Genomic DNA, 16,637 nt, shown 5'->3' with positions numbered 1-16,637 from the left:
CACATTTCTTGTATGAAACAAAAAATTGTTTTCGTCAGTTTTTGTTTCATTTCATTATTTATTCGGTCTATTTCAGTAAAATACATTTAAAAAAACCTGAAATTTGGGAGACCAGGGTCAACCTAAGTGAACCTAATCACTGTAGCTGAGTCGGTTGACCCAACCCCAAAGTCAGTTTACACATAAAATACACAAACAAACAGTTAAAGCGAATCAAAATGAATGTGAAATTTTCTATTTCTGTTTCATCACCGATACAAATCCTTAGTAACCAGTAACCGCACTGAGCTTATTAACAAAACAATAATTATTATGTAACATGGGGTAGATACATCGATAATTTTCAATAGAAAGGTTTTGCCTGGACCGCTCCTTTAAACCTGTGAAAAAGGGAACGTAAACGGTAATCGCATAGGGGGCGCTGCAACTCGAAACAAAAGCAGGTGACTGTCGAAAGAAAACAGAACAGAAACATGGATATGTGTTATTACGTTCAAATAACAGGTACGTATAAAAAGAGGCATAGAACTAAACTATCCGTTTAATAGCCGAATAAATTGGATATTCAGGACTAGTATAATATAAAGATTAATTCAATTTCAATAGCTCATGTAAATTTGGATAGGAAGAGGAAAAACCCAGTAAGTGGGATTACCCAGCAGAGCTGGGGGTCAGCTGGTAAGAGGCGTTGTGATGACCTCTAACAGAACGGTATGCTTGTTGGTAAGGATTATCTCCAGATTAAAAAGATCATCTTTTTATAATACCATGTAAATGTACATACAGTACTGCATATACGCAAGTAAAATTGTACAAATAAGTGTCATTATGGTAATTAAATCAGTAATTCGTTAGACAAAACAGGGTTTGGCCAGGAAGACGAGTTTACACTAAATTTTCAGTATGTAAGGAGATGTTTTTTATTTTTACATTTTACGTTTTTTAACCAAAGAATTGGTTCTTAATTTGATTTTCAATGTTTTTTTTTATATTTTTTTATATATGCCTACATTGGTTAGGTAAAGCATCATCATGTAATGAGGCAGGCTCAACTTCTAATTGATATCTGTAAACTAGCTGTTCACATTTATTAAAATATTGTCACTATTTTATATTTTGTGTCTTATTTAAAAAAACATATTATTAACTTTCACTTCTTCAATTTAATAGCTTTGTCCTTGTTCTTAATCTTCAAATAAAAAAATTTGATATATTTTAGTTAATTTTGGTGAATTTTGTTATTAAATATTACATTACGAAAATGTCCTGTAGGCCTATGTATAGCAGCCAGTTTTTAAAAATGGCTTATTTGCTTCACCGCTGTTTATAAATAAATTAAGTTTATCAAATGTTGTTGCAATTAAGGTATATATTTTATAATTAACAATAGAAATCTTAAACCAGGATCTCCCCTTTAAGACTGAGTTTTTCAGCACATTTATGTTTGTTTTTCTTTAGCAAATACAACTAGGCCTGTGTCTGCTTTAAGGCATCATATAATAGCAGATAATTGTGTGGGTTTAATTTGCAATAGCCCTAAGGCTTTCATCATGACCAATGTAATTAGTATGTAGGCTCATTAAGCAAAGGAATACTTGGGTTCCTTTTACTCATATAAATAAGTTTATTTTTAGATGTGTTTTTGTGGTTTTTGTTGTTGAAGATATTGTAGTCTGTTCAAAATTCTCTAAGATTGTTGCATTATCTAGTCTGTTATGTACAACCACATCAGTGCACCACTCTCTAAATAACAAAGAAAAAGGAATTTCACCTTCCAACAAGGTATTTGTCAGTTATATTTTGGGCAGGATAGTTTGTAAAATATCTTGTCCTTAGATTTCTTGATTTACTTGACTCATCTGCCTATTTTGGGCAATAGAAATTAATTAATTTGTTTATGTATTACTTAAGCAGAAACAGGTTGTTTTAGCGCTAACTGCTAGAGCAGGACCATAGCTACCGGCAGGCCCTACGGTTGGTAAGCTTCAACCTGACCACTTTTTCACAAAAGGCCGCCTTTGACAACCCTATGGCCAGCAAACAGATTGCTGGGATCTCTTTTCTTGCGACCACACCTCACTCAGTTATTTCTTGTGGCTACACAGCACGGGATAGATGTTACATTATGAGATGATATTCAGTAATACGTTGACCTAGTGACATGAGCATGTGATTGTCAATTCTTTAACCTGATATTTAAAAATTTAAATTATGAATACAATTATTATATAAATTTGAAAATTGAAATCCAAAATAATAGGACCTATGTTAAATTCAGAAGTTCATTTTACAATCACTGATACTATGTCCCATTAAGTAGACTTTTTCCTTTATAGAAGGCCACTTTCGGAGAAAAAAAGTTATCTATTTTATTGCAAATTTAAAATTCATTCACTCCCGTAAAAGAAAAATTGCACAAACAAATTAAAATTAACCATGAATCGTTTACTCATAATCAATTTTAACTGCACTAACTTTTTTTTTATTTCTTAGAACTACTATCATTACTCATTTTGTTATTATTTTTTTGATGAGTGATCAAATCAATCACGGGTACTTTGATTTTTCTGATCTCATTACTTTATTTCCCGAAATCCACAGCAACACGATCTTTCAACGCGTTCCAGGTTCAGAAAACCTTGAGAATCAAAAACGTTAATTTTCAAGTTCTATCCAGCCGTATTAGTCTCGTCAGGAAACTTGCTTTTCTCTCCTCTATGCGGGTCACTTCCCCCGTGCCAAAGTATTGGTTATCACCGGCAATCCCTACACGTCACGGGCAAAAACGGTGACACGCAAATCAGACAGTTGTACGAGTCATTGCACAGATTGTGTTTGAACTCTGTTGCAGCGAATGCTCTAGGATTTTATATTTACTTCTGTGTGGACACTATCATTTTCAAACGTTTGGTGGGTATTTAGGTTTTTTTCTAGTATTTTTTTTATTATAGGTCACCATTTGCTTTTTAGACTTTATAGACATAGATTATAGACAAAGATAAGAATTATTTTTCATTTAATTTATTTTATTGTTTATGTTGTGCCTAATTTTTATTTGATTATTATTAATTTATTAAATGAAAGACATGAAGATGATTTTTAACGACACATAGTTATAAATCCAGAATTAGGAAAAGATATTTATAAAAAATATTTTTCATTAATCTATTTTTTTTTAAGTCAAGTCATGTATCATTTATTGTCATTTTTTTAAAGAAAAAAAAACATAGAAATTTTGTTCGCTCCGCTGGAACCCGTTTAGCACCCGTCATAGAGTACATGGCGCCGCCCCTACCCAATTTACGCAGAACATATTCTGCTGTAATGTACAATACTATACAGGATGGTCTCAAATAGGTTCATGAATTCAATTTTGTAATAAGGCTTCCTTTTCCCTTTTGTGAGCTTTTAATTACTTTTAAATTAATTTTTAATTAATTTACTGTGTACTATAAAAACACTTCTAATCCAAAAAAGTTAACAAAATCCAAATACTGTATATTGACATTGAATACACAGCAATTTATAAACAGTTTGAGCTACATTATTTTAAATTCAATACATTTAAATAACTTAAAACTGACTCAAGATATACATAAATGTATCACTATATCCTACTACATATTGATATTAAAGATGTATTGTCCCCCTGAAAAAATAATGATTAAAAATGTTTTTGTTGAATATACCATTTTAATGTAACATAATATTTATCCACTTTGACCAAAAATTAGATTTAAAAAAAATGTATTTACCTGAAAAAACTGTAATTTAAAGCAAAAATTAGTCAAATTAGTTGAATTTAACCATTTATTTTGTTTTTTTATATTAGTGAAAACATAATTGTTTTTCTTTTTTTTTCTACGGAAGTGATTAACTTTATTAAAACTACAAAATAACCTATTCAAAGTCTGATTTAATTAATCTTCATTTTTCATGTTTTTGTGGGACAATACATCTTTAATATTCAAATATACCGGTATAGCAAATCATATAATAATAATATCAAAAGCAGTTGATATCAGTCAGGTTGACCTTCGTACATCATTGTTAGGAGTTCAACAATTCTTTTGTACATTATTATATTGTTCCTTTTGATTTCGTAGCTGAATCAACACAACAATGTTTTTCTTTTTATAGTCTATTTTTGGAAATACAGACATTTTTACTGCTTATAACTACGGTACTGGATATATTTTAGAAATATATGACTTTGTTCTTGGAAAATTGGTATGTTACTGTAGTATGCTACTGTACATGTGATTTCTAATCACATTTGCCACAATTAGTTTCAATTTCTATTATGCCCTTACGTAAATTTATATAGATACTGCATTAAACAAATACTACTGTATGTTTAGTATCATGCAGTATGATGGCTAGGCTAGGCCCATATAATTGTTGTTTACACCCATAGTTAGGCCTAGGCCTACTGTAAGCCTGCCTGTACTAGAAAAATAGTACACTGCAATTTGTTACTCTATCTCCTGATTAACCGCATGACCGTTAATCACATCGTTAGAACTAAGGAACCTTTTAATTAACTCTTAGCCATTTGGCTATGTTATAATATGTTTAAACCAATATATTTGTAATTCTAGGCCATATTCTGTACGTCCATTGGACAGGCAATCCTCTTTCTAAATTGTATTCATGATTCCTAATCTTTCCTCACTGAAAAAAAGCCTACAGTACTGTATGCGGTAAACTTAAAAGAGGAAAATATTTGTAGGCTTACAAATAAAGGAAATACAGGAAGAACCAGTAACTGCATACAGTCTCTGAATCATAATCAGTCTTTCTGTTACTATCATTTCTATATCTTCTGTATTTATAGTGTAAAGATATTACTTTAATATAAAAAATATATAATGATTAATAATTTTGAGATTTGTCCATTTGCATTATATTTTGTTTTAAAGAGGAATGATGTTTTCCAAAAAAATAAATATATTTTTTGTATACAGGTACCCATGCTTTCAACGAATAGAAATGTTAATTTTTAATAATTAATTTAACTGTTCTAAATTTGTTTGGCTGTGGAGTAAAAGACTGCCTACTATAAATGGCACACATTATTGGTCGGTCTATATCAGCCTACCATTGCAAAATATAACCATTAACTAGAACTATTACATAGAACCATTTACTGGAACCATTAACTGGAACCATTAAATAGAGCCATTAAATAGAGCTATTAAATAGAACCATTCAATAGAACCATTAAACAGAACCATTCAATAGAACCATTAAACAGAACCATTCAATAGAAGTATTCAATAGAACCATTAAATTGAACTTTTGCCATGCAATAGAACTTAATACCGAAGGTATTAGAGTACTGTAATAACCAATCAAAATGCTAGGATGGTGTGTTATAATTATTGTTTTAAACTTAATGTTTATGGTAGTTCGATATTATTGAATGTGACTGTGTGTTAATAATTGTTTATTTTACTATACAATAATTAAGGACTTTACAATATATAAATAATATATTATAATTTTGTTTATTTTACAATTTTACAGTTCAGTTCATACATTTATAAAAATAATTGTTTCAAGTGACTTAAATACATTACTCTTTAGCAGTAAGCTATCTTATACATACAGTTACTATTATTATTCACTATCTATTAAGTGTAAACTAAAAGCTGTAGGCCTATCTTAATTGAATTAGTCTAGAGAGCATGATTCATCACATGGGTTGTGGATTCCCCCTCTAACCATCCAGGAACTTAATGATTTAAAAACAGTAGGCTTAAACAGGGTATTGCTAAACACAGCAAACCCCGCAAACCTCCAAAAAAACATAGCAAACCCCACCGAACCAACATAAAAGTGATTGAATCATGTAGTGTACAACCCACTGGGTATATCAATGTAAAAAAAAAATTAAATTTCTACTGTTAACAACTTATTTTTGGGGTAAAACATCATTTTTTGGTCAAATATTATTGTTAAACCCCGCAAACCTCCAAAAAACCATAGCAAACCCCACCGAACCAACATTAAAGTGATTGAATAATGTAGTGTACGACCCACTGGGTATATAAATATTAAATTTCTACTGTTAACTACTTTTTTGCGGATAAAACATCATTTTTTACCAAAAAATGATGTTTTACCCCAAAAATAAATAGTTAACAGTAGAAATTTAATTTTTTTTTTACATGGATATACCCAGTGGGTTGTACACTACATGATTCAATCACTTTTATGTTGGTTCGGTGGGGTTTGCTATATTTTTTTGGAGGTTTGCGGGGTTTAGCAATCATTTTTGACCAAAAAATGATGTTTTACCCCAAAAATAAGTTGTTAACAGTAGAAATTTAATTTTTTTTTTACATGGATATACCCAGTGGGTTGTACACTACATGATTCAATCACTTTTATGTTGGTTCGATGGGGTTTGCTATGTTTTTTTGGAGGTTTGCGGGGGTTTGCGGGGTTTGCGGTGTTTAGCAATACCCGCTTAAACATCTGCTCATGAATCAACTGGTCAGAATTGTCATGCACAAGTTCTCTAAACATGTGCAGGTTTCCCTGATTTCTAATGCATATCCTGCCTTCCTGATTGGCTAGTAATGCGTTTAAGCTCCTAAAGCTTCTTTTTTTTTTATTCAACTTGGGACTTCCGCAACACAAAATTAAAAACAAAAACAAAAATTTAGGTTTTGTGGAAAACACATCAGGGTTGTTTTGTTTCGTGTTGCAGCCATAAATAAAATGTAGAATCATTTATTTATAATTATATAATGACATGGATAGCATTGCATGTGATATTGTTATTAGTCTAGTAGGAAGGAGGGGTTACCGTGCACCCCCATGATGTATTTTTTTAATGTACATTTTTGTAATCCTGAATATATGTAATTAACATTTTTTGATGTTCCCAAGACGAAATATTGTCCCATGGGGTTTTTTGGGGGCCATTTTGGTGGCCATCTTGGATTTATCAAAATCATAAATATAGACGGTACTTGACAAAGACTGATCATAGAGGTCTGATTTTGGTCTTAAATTGTTCAGAATATGCACATTTCTATGTACTATAATGAAAAGTTTTTGTTCAAAATGGCCGTAAATGCCACTTTTGACCTTTGACCTTGTTTTTACATAAGGGTCATATCTTGGTAACCCCTGGTCATAAAGATTTTATTTTTGTCTTAAATTGTTCAGAATATCCATATTTATATTCGCTTTAATGGAACATATTTTTGAAATTTGAAGGGAAATATCATTTTTGACCTTTGACATTATTGCATAACGATTTTCGCAATAATTTAGGTTATTTTTGTATTCGACCTATATCTTGACAACGAGTGATCATAGAGGTTTGATTTTGGTCTTATATTGTTCAGAATATGCACTTTCCTATGTACTATAATAAAACATTTTCATACAAAATGACCGGAAATACGACTTTTGACCTTTGACCTCGTTTTTACATAAGGGTCATATCTCGTTAACCAATGGTCATAATGATTTTATTTTTGTTTTAAATTGTTCGGAGTATCCATATTTATATTAGCTTTAATGAAACATATTTTTGAAATTTGATGGAAAATATCACTTTTGACCTTTGACATTATTTCCACCCGAGGGTCATATCTCGGTAACCCCTGGTCATAAAGACTTTATTTTTGTCATAAATTGTTCAGAATATCCATATTTATATAAGATTTAATGAAACATATTTTTGAAAGTTGGCAGGAAATACAACTTTTGACCTTTTACCTTGTTTCCACCCGAGGGTCATATCTCGGTAACCCCTGGTCATAAAGACTTTATTTTTGTCATAAATTGTTCAGAATATCCAGGAGTGAGGACCTCAATTTTCACAGAATTCTTATATAGTAAGAATGTTTCTGTTTTCAAAATAAAACTATGTATATGTAGGTCTACATAACTACTCATTCAAAACCCATTTATCAAGTTACTGCAATAGATGTTCAGTCATCGTCCACCTCAAATTCAATTTCTTGTTCATCATCTTCATACTCTTTCAACTCCATGGTCGTTTTCTCAACTAGATCAATAAGATGGGCTGAAAGAATAGGACTGCATGACCAGACTGTCCTGTCACCATGCCCTTGTAGTTCATTCATACTAGTGTGATATCTTGTTTTAATGATTAAATGACAGTTTGGCACGCCCTACATCAGGAAATTTCCAAATAAGAGGAAGTGCCTTCATCTAACCCTCTAAGGTCAAATGTATAGAGGACATATTCCTGGTCAACTTCATGATATACAAATTTATGTTTCTGTCAAGCCCCGTCAGACTGAGATTCTGACCGCCGTAAAACGTTTAGAAGCATGCACTGCTGAGATTAGGACATGGATGGGCTTAAACTTCCTCAAGCTTAATGAAAAGACCGAGGCATTCGTATTTGGAGTGGATTTGCGTGTTCAATTTAAGATCCTGCTGGTGCTCCGATGCATAAATAGTTGCGCTCTCAAATACCTCTCAGAATGATCGACAATCAATAAGAGAAAGCGAGAAATAAGATCTAGTCATCAGGTGCTACTGGACATTCAGAGGCGCAAACATAGTTGGGGAGACCGGACTTTCAGTACTGCTGGAACCACCTATCTTTGAACATTAAACAAACATCATTATTGAGCACCTTTAAGTCACTACTCAAAACTCACACTTTCTGATATTTTTGGTAGCACCATGAGCAATGACTGTTGGAATGGCGCTATATAAATCGAATGATTGATTGATTGATTGATTAGTAGCATCTTCTGACCGCTTAGTATTTATTGTATTACTGTACTGAATACTCAGTAAATGGCTGTAGACAGGCAGCCCAGATACATTTGGTTAGATGAGCTAGGTACCAATATCTGACTATTTAAGTGTGTTAATTGGAGGTCACTTGAAGTCAATGTAAATGGAAGTCTGCCGGGTACCCCCTGCTGCGTCTATACCGGGGGGCACGAAAGGTGCTAACAAATCGGCACCAATTAGATGAGAGAGATACCACCTAATTTCACCACCATGGGATGCCCATTTGCAACCTATATACCAAAATCATATCACTAAACATTTTGTCCTCTGCAATAGGCCCACCAGACCCCCCTCCCCCCACGAGGGAGGGCCTACAAATGGTGATAGCATAGCTGAGTGAGGTACCACTCAAAATTAATGCCAAATGAACAAGTTGTGTTCATACAATACTAAATGGGTAACGACAGACTAAAAGTTCGACTAGAGACCCCCCCCCCCCCCTTCCCACAAATGGCCTAGATTAGATATTGTAGATACCACCAGCAGCCAATGTTATATGATTTAGCACATAGTAAGAAATACCAAATGACCTATTACAGACTATCTGTACACTGCCTTGGCCCTGGCAGACCCCTCTAAAGTTCGACTAGAGACCTCCCTTCCCACAAATGGCCTAGATTAGATATTGTAGATACCACCAGCAGCCAATGTTATATGATTTAGCACATAGTAAGAAATACCAAATGACCTATTACAGACTATCTGTACACTGCCTTGGCCCTGGCAGACCCCTCTAAAGTTCGACTAACGACCCCCTTCTCCCAACTAGCCTAGCTTAGATATTGTAGATACCACCAGCAACCAATGTTATATGATTTAGCACATTGTAAGGAATACCAAATGACCTCTATTACAAACTATCTGTACACTGCCTTGGCCCTGGCAGACCCCTCTAAATGTTGACTAGAGACCCTCTTCCTCCAACTAGTCTAGCTTAGATATTGTAGATACCACCAGCAACCAATGTTATATGATTTAGCACATTGTAAGGAATACCAACCTATTACAAACTATCTGTACCCTGCCTTGGCCCTGGCAGACCCTCTAAAGTTTGACCATAAGTATACCGTGCGTAACCTTAGATATTGTAGATACCACCAGCAATCAATGCCAACATTAAAAGTCTTTCGGAGATTATGGCCTTGTGAGAAACACTCATCCACTAAATATAAAAATTTGGGTCCGATATTGGTCTTTACGTTTTGCTGTACGGAGGATTGAACCAAATGATGTTTCTGTTTCGGGTTTTCTTTTTGGTTGCTTGTTCAGGTGTAGCTCATGTTCATATCCATTATGTGCTTCTTGGTACTGAGGTATTGCTGCATTAAACGAATTTTCATCGGATGAGATGTTTGAAGAGTCGTTTATTTATTGCTAGTGGTATATTGCGTAATTGGTGGCCGATGATTACTTTCACGATGTACATATAATGGCGTATTGTTTGGTTTGGTGTATATGGGTGGAAGGTACCTGTCCTCAGATCCAGTGTTATGTCAAGAATACCATCCACGTGTAAAATACAATTATCCCCTTTTCTTTCCCTAAATTTTCCATTATTTAATGAAGAATAGAATTTGATTAGAATGTATTTTTGTAGCCGTCTATCAGTACTGTTTCCAAAATAAATTAAGATTATGAAGATGTTGACATTAATTTTGTTATTGTCTCAATTTATGACAAAAATAAAGTCTTTATGACCAGGGGTTACCGAGATATGACCCTCGGGTGGAAATAATGTCAAAAGTGATATTTTCCATCAAATTTCAAAAATATGTTTCATTAAATCTTATATAAATATGGATATTCTGAACAATTTATGACAAAAATAAAGTCTTTATGACCAGGGGTTACCGAGATATGACCCTCGGGTGGAAATAATGTCAAAGGTCAAAAATGATATTTTCCATCAAATTTCAAAAATATGTTTCATTAAAGCTAATATAAATATGGATACTCTGAACAATTTAAAACAAAAATAAAATCATTATGACCATTGGTTACCGAGATATGACCCTTATGTAAAAACGAGGTCAAAGGTCAAAAGTCGTATTTCCGGTCATTTTGTATGAAAATGTTTTATTATAGTACATAGGAAAGTGCATATTCTGAACAATATAAGACCAAAATCAAACCTCTATGATCACTCGTTGTCAAGATATAGGTCGAATACAAAAATAACCTAAATTATTGCGAAAATCGTTATGGAATAATGTCAAAGGTCAAAAATGATATTTACCGTCAAATTTCAAAAATATGTTCCATTAAAGCGAATATAAAAATGGATATTCTGAACAATTTAAGACAAAAATAAAATCTTTATGACCAGGGGTTACCAAGATATGACCCTTATGTAAAAACAAGGTCAAAGGTCAAAAGTGGCATTTACGGCCATTTTGAACAAAAACTTTTCATTATAGTACATAGAAATGTGCATATTCTGAACAATTTAAGACCAAAATCAGACCTCTATGATCAGTCTTTGTCAAGTACCGTCTATATTTATGATTTTGATAAATCCAAGATGGCCACCAAAATGGCCCTCAAAAAACCCCATGGGACAATATTTCGTCTTGGGAACATCAAAAAATGTTAATTACATATATTCAGGATTACAAAAATGTACATTAAAAAAATACATCATGGGGGTGCACGGTAACCCCTCCTTCCTACCCTACTATATTATTTATTTTTCTATTCTTCTCCGACGCAGTTAAAAGGCAAGTTCGCTGTAATAAATATAGTATGATTATGATTATCTTGAGTTAAAATTGCTAACTTAGAGTAAACAAAATGTACATATAATGCTGTAGAATAACATTTCTATAAACTCTGTTATTTTTACCATGTCATGTATTCACATGTTTTCATTCTACTAAAATGAATTTTTAAGTTTTTTTTTAATGAAATTATCGTCTTTCACATTTATGATTAAAGATATAAAGATTATCATTTCTCATAAATATGTAATAATTTTCCTGATAAAAATAATGCTTTTCCTCATGATTGTACAAATTTTACCTCATGAGTATGTAATAATTTTCCTCATGAATATGTATTGACTTTCCTCATGAATATGTATTGACTTTCCTCATGAATATGTAATGATTTTCCTCATGAATATGTAATGATTTTCCTCATGAATATGTAATAACTTTCCTCATGCGAATATGTAGACATATTTATCATAAATATGTAATATAATTGTCCTAATGAATATGTAATAATATTTCTTGTGAGTATATAATTTTTCTCATGAATATATAATAATTTCCTCATGAATATGTAATAATTTTCTTCATGAATACAGTATGTAATGTTTCTTGAGTATGGCTAAAAAAGGCATTATATTTACAGATTGTATCATACAACATACTGTACCTAATTCACCAACTGTCCCTTCTACTTATCATATGCTGTTTTACAGCTCTACATTACAACTACAGTATGTGCGATGGAAAACGATTAGTTATCATAGGATATAATTAATGTATCAGGGGTCTTCCCAAGGGGGAAATTAATTACGCAATGTAGCCTTCCTAGAGAAACCAATAATTGTGTTACTGAAAGTATTTAAGGTCAATTAAAAAAAATATACATTTTTTAAGGTCACAAACGAACTGTTCGATACGATTATAAAATCACAGTAAAAACGTAACAGATTTGTGACGTGGAATGTTTCGGTTGATCATCAGTGTTGAAAATAAACGCATAAATCTGTTCTTGACCTTTCCAGAGTATTTTAATTTTTTTATCTTATTATTGATAATCATTTTAAATACGCTTTGTCATTTTTATCAGAACAAATGAAAATTGTTTTTGGATTAGCAATTAGAAAGGTTGTTTTCATTTTCAGTATTTGATAATTTGATCAACGAAATGTGTAATAATAATAACAGCATAAATGGCTATCATGATAATAATTTAATATATTAATAATTGTTTTGCATGCTATAACAATTTTACTTTTGATTTAATCATTTCAGGAGTACAATAGAATATTATGCCATGTCATTTCTGTGTATTGTTCATGATTTCAAATACATGTTTTTGTTCATATTCATTATCATCTATTTTATTATTTTAATGTATTGTTTTTAAATCCTACATTTTTTTTCATATTCATTATCATCTAACTTAATATTATAAGTCATAGTTTTTAAAATTATGTGTCTTATTTTTTATTGGATGACTTATATTTCTCGAAATTTGTACAACATAATACCGTAAACATTTTGAGAAAATACAATACCGGTACATTAGGAATTTATTGGCAATTTGATATGATTTATTTGGTTATCAGTGAAAATGTTTGCCATCTGTTTGGAAATAATAATAAATGGACATTATATACACTTGTTACAGCTTTAAAAACAAAGCATTCATTCATAGCTAATCAATGCTTTCTTCTGTGTTTAAATACATTATATTGTTAAAAATGCAAAAATCAGTATGAAAAAACAGTAATATTTTTTTTTTTAATTGGAAAATTTGATTCATTTGTATTTTTTTTGTATTTTGTATTAATATTTGTCCTCAGTGAGGAAATTCGGATTAGGCCCTCCACGGACCCACGGCAGCCAGCAGTGCAGCGCCTACCAGATTAGGCAATGAGAGTAAAGCATCTTGCCTAAGGATGCAATTAGTATGGTACAGATAACCTCGAACCCATGCCTATCACATGCTAGTCCGATATTACCATTACACCATCACTCTCCAGTATATACAGCACCCGCCACGATTTCTAGACGGTCTCCATGCATCCAGAACGCAACCGGGCCCAACGTTGCTTAACTTCGGTGATCTGACGAGAACCGGTGTTTCAACGCAGTATGGCCGTGCATCACCCATTGAAAATAAATCATATTAATATTCATTACAATTAAAAATAGCAACAAAAAAAACAACAAAACATTAAAGTCTTTAAACAAGCTGAAAAAGACAATTTATATATATTTTCATCATAATCTTTTTCTAAACTTTGATCGACAAAGATATGCAAGAAAGTGATTTTCCTCATGAATATGTAAATATTTTCCTCATAAATATGTAATTATTTTCCTCATGAATATGTAATTGTTTTCCTCATGAATATGTAATAATTTTCCTCAATGTAATCATTTTCCTCATGAGTATTTCATATTTTTCCTCATGAATATATAACAACTTTACTTTAATGATTTTCTTCATGATATGTAGAACTTTCAAAATCTGCTTATTCATATGTAATAATTTTCTCTTGAATAGTCCCATGAAAGTCCAGATGATGGACTTATTCTTTTAAATGGTGTCCTCTTAGCTAAACAATTCAGTAACAAGCAAAAGCAAAACATATACCCCAATACATTTAAAATATAAAAAGTTGTTAAATGATCGGGTTGGTTTCATTTATATTTTCAGGAATTCTCAAATGCACTAGACTGAAAGTAACAACATGATGTGAACTGCGATGAATAAATTGTACAGTTTCGACAACTATCTCTTGATTTGTTTCTGATCGCAACAATTAAAACAATCAACTGTGATCTTGATCGAGGGTAAGAATGGACGGGTTAAGGAAGAAGAAAAAGGTGAAGGCGAAGAAAAAAGGAAATAGACAATCGGAGCCTCAATTATTAGACGACGATGTACGCGGCAGCGTTATTAGCTTTCGACCACGTTCCGCAACAGATTATGAACTTATGCATCAGCTTAAAACACCGGATCAGGTAATTTGTTTATTTATTACGCATTAAGTATTTATACGTGCGATTTAACAGATCTGTTGGAATTAGTATACTGGTTCAAGGCATCAATTACAATTTACGTAACATATTTCCATTAAATTCTGTAGTATCTCTCTTAATTCAATAACAAGGATTTCTCTCTGAAAAAAAGTGGTATTCATTTAGGTGAATTTTTAGTATATACTTTAGTGGTAGGCCTAAGTGTTTCCATGCGAAGTGTAATTAGTGAATATGTCGGGTTTCTGTCAGCCTCAGATATTAGCGGATAGGCCTAAATGTTGTATTTTGAATGATCAGCTTTCAGTCATGTTTTACCACAGATTTAGCTGGCACGTCACTCTAGGATCCATTGAGAAATATTTATACTTGCAGAACCTCCTCTTTCCCTGCAAAGCTTTGTAGCCTGATGGTCCTTCATGACATCAGAGGCGTAACACAAAAAAGTGTTAGATGTTGTCAGATTTAGGCTATACTTTAAAAAAAATGTCCTTTATTGGTATGATTTTATTATTTTTTCAACATTTATTTATTTGAAAAAAAGGAAGTACTGTAATTGAACAACAACAAGATAATGCAATGTTTGCCGATAAATTAACGATAATGTTGAAACACCCTATAGTTTGCCTCTAACATCAACTTAGACATCTTACTAATGTTAGTGTATCTAATGATAATTAGTCATAAAACCACAGGAACAAATTAATCTTGTGTAGTAAAGCTGTCAGTGCATGTAGACGTAGTTCCTTTTGCAATAACATTCTGAAACATACATTAATATTTCTACTGACTGTGCTATCTGAAGCTACATTTAATAACATTGAAATGTCTGAAACAAATGTTTGCATCCATTAAATTATGCATGATAAATCTTAGATAGGGAGACATAATGCAAAAACCTTTATAAAAATAATCATAACATTGGATGCCTGTACTGTACCCTATCGTAGCCTACCCTAGAAATATAGGTTTGATAATATTAGTAAAACTATGTGATGTTGTTCCATTAGTTATAGCAAAAAATAGCATTCTTTAATTCTGTTTGCAGCTCATTTTCCTGACCTTTGACTTTCTTTTTTCTAATTACAAAGTTATAGTTCGCATAATTTACAAAATTTGCAGTGCCGTATAGCCACTAGTACGGTTGGTGAGGTTTCAACCCTACCACTTTTTCAGAGAGGCAGACATGTGGCCATTACATAGATTATTTACCTTTTCAATTGCGACCACCTCACCACTGATTTGGCCTGTTTGTAGTGGAAAGAAATTATAATTCACTGTCACATATATAATGACTGTGACATAATATGTCAATAATTTGCAGGTGTTGTTTATTTAGCTTGTAAAAGGTCATTGTAACTGTCATTATTGACATACTGTACATGTAATGTTTTATTCAGCAATGTTCAACAAGCAGACAGTACGTACACACAAGTAGAAACTGTAACATCGTTACATTGCACTAATCAGTTTAAGAGTGGTTGGGTTTTTTCGAACTCCAGTGTCTTGAATAGAGATGACATGATAGTGTTCAACAGGCAGATACATAGATACACATACAGTAAACTAGGGCTATCGTTGCACTGCATTAATTGAAATCAAAGCGTTTAAAAGTTGTTCGGTCTAACTCCAGTGTTTTGTAGCTTATAGAGTATTTAGCATGAGTGGCTAATGGCAAGCAAGTCTGAAGAGCCACATATTTGTATTTAACACTACCTCATTAGTTTTTAGTTCTTATTGTAAGAATAGGCCCAGTGAAGAAATACAAGAGACATGTACGCCTAGGCCTAATATACTGTACACCTACTGTAAGAAAGAAATAATACTAATAGTAGGCTTTCTTAGCTATAGAAGTCATTTATTTTGGATTGAATCATTTACTTTTTTTTAAGCAGAAGACTAGGATGCTTTTAAACATTAATATTTTTGTGCTCCAAGAAACCAGTGAATGTTATGTATGTCCAACTACAGTTTTCTTGTAGGGGCATTGCCTTCCTGTAGTTAAAGGACATACGGAAATTGATTTTGCACTTTTTAAAAAACTACAAGTGTCACAAGACAAGCAGTTACTGTGAGTGAGTGAGTGGCCGAGCGGTTAAGACAGTGGAACCGTAATTA

The 16,637-nt window shown here is 32.4% G+C and overlaps 1 protein-coding gene across 2 annotated transcripts in view; it reads left to right on the top strand.

Annotated features, from left to right (window-relative positions):
• Positions 1-472: 472 nt before the first annotated feature.
• LOC140059033 (uncharacterized) overlaps positions 473-16,637 on the top strand; it is a 46,825-nt gene continuing 30,660 nt past the window's right edge. Inside the window, exons 1-2 of one of the 2 annotated variants that reach the window (XM_072104848.1) lie at positions 473-504; positions 14,197-14,504. In XM_072104848.1, coding sequence (XP_071960949.1) covers positions 14,340-14,504 — 165 coding nt within the window. In that variant the 5' untranslated portion in view covers positions 473-504; positions 14,197-14,339. Of the gene's footprint in view, positions 505-2,857; positions 2,911-14,196; positions 14,505-16,637 lie in introns of those variants that run through there. The other variant, XM_072104849.1, reaches the window with a different exon arrangement.

The sequence above is a fragment of the Antedon mediterranea genome, chromosome 9 (genome assembly GCF_964355755.1).
Source record: "Antedon mediterranea chromosome 9, ecAntMedi1.1, whole genome shotgun sequence".
Lineage (NCBI taxonomy): Eukaryota > Metazoa > Echinodermata > Crinoidea > Comatulida > Antedonidae > Antedon > Antedon mediterranea.
The sequence above is the reverse complement of the archived record's forward strand: the minus strand, read 5'-3'. Positions and strand labels throughout refer to the sequence as shown.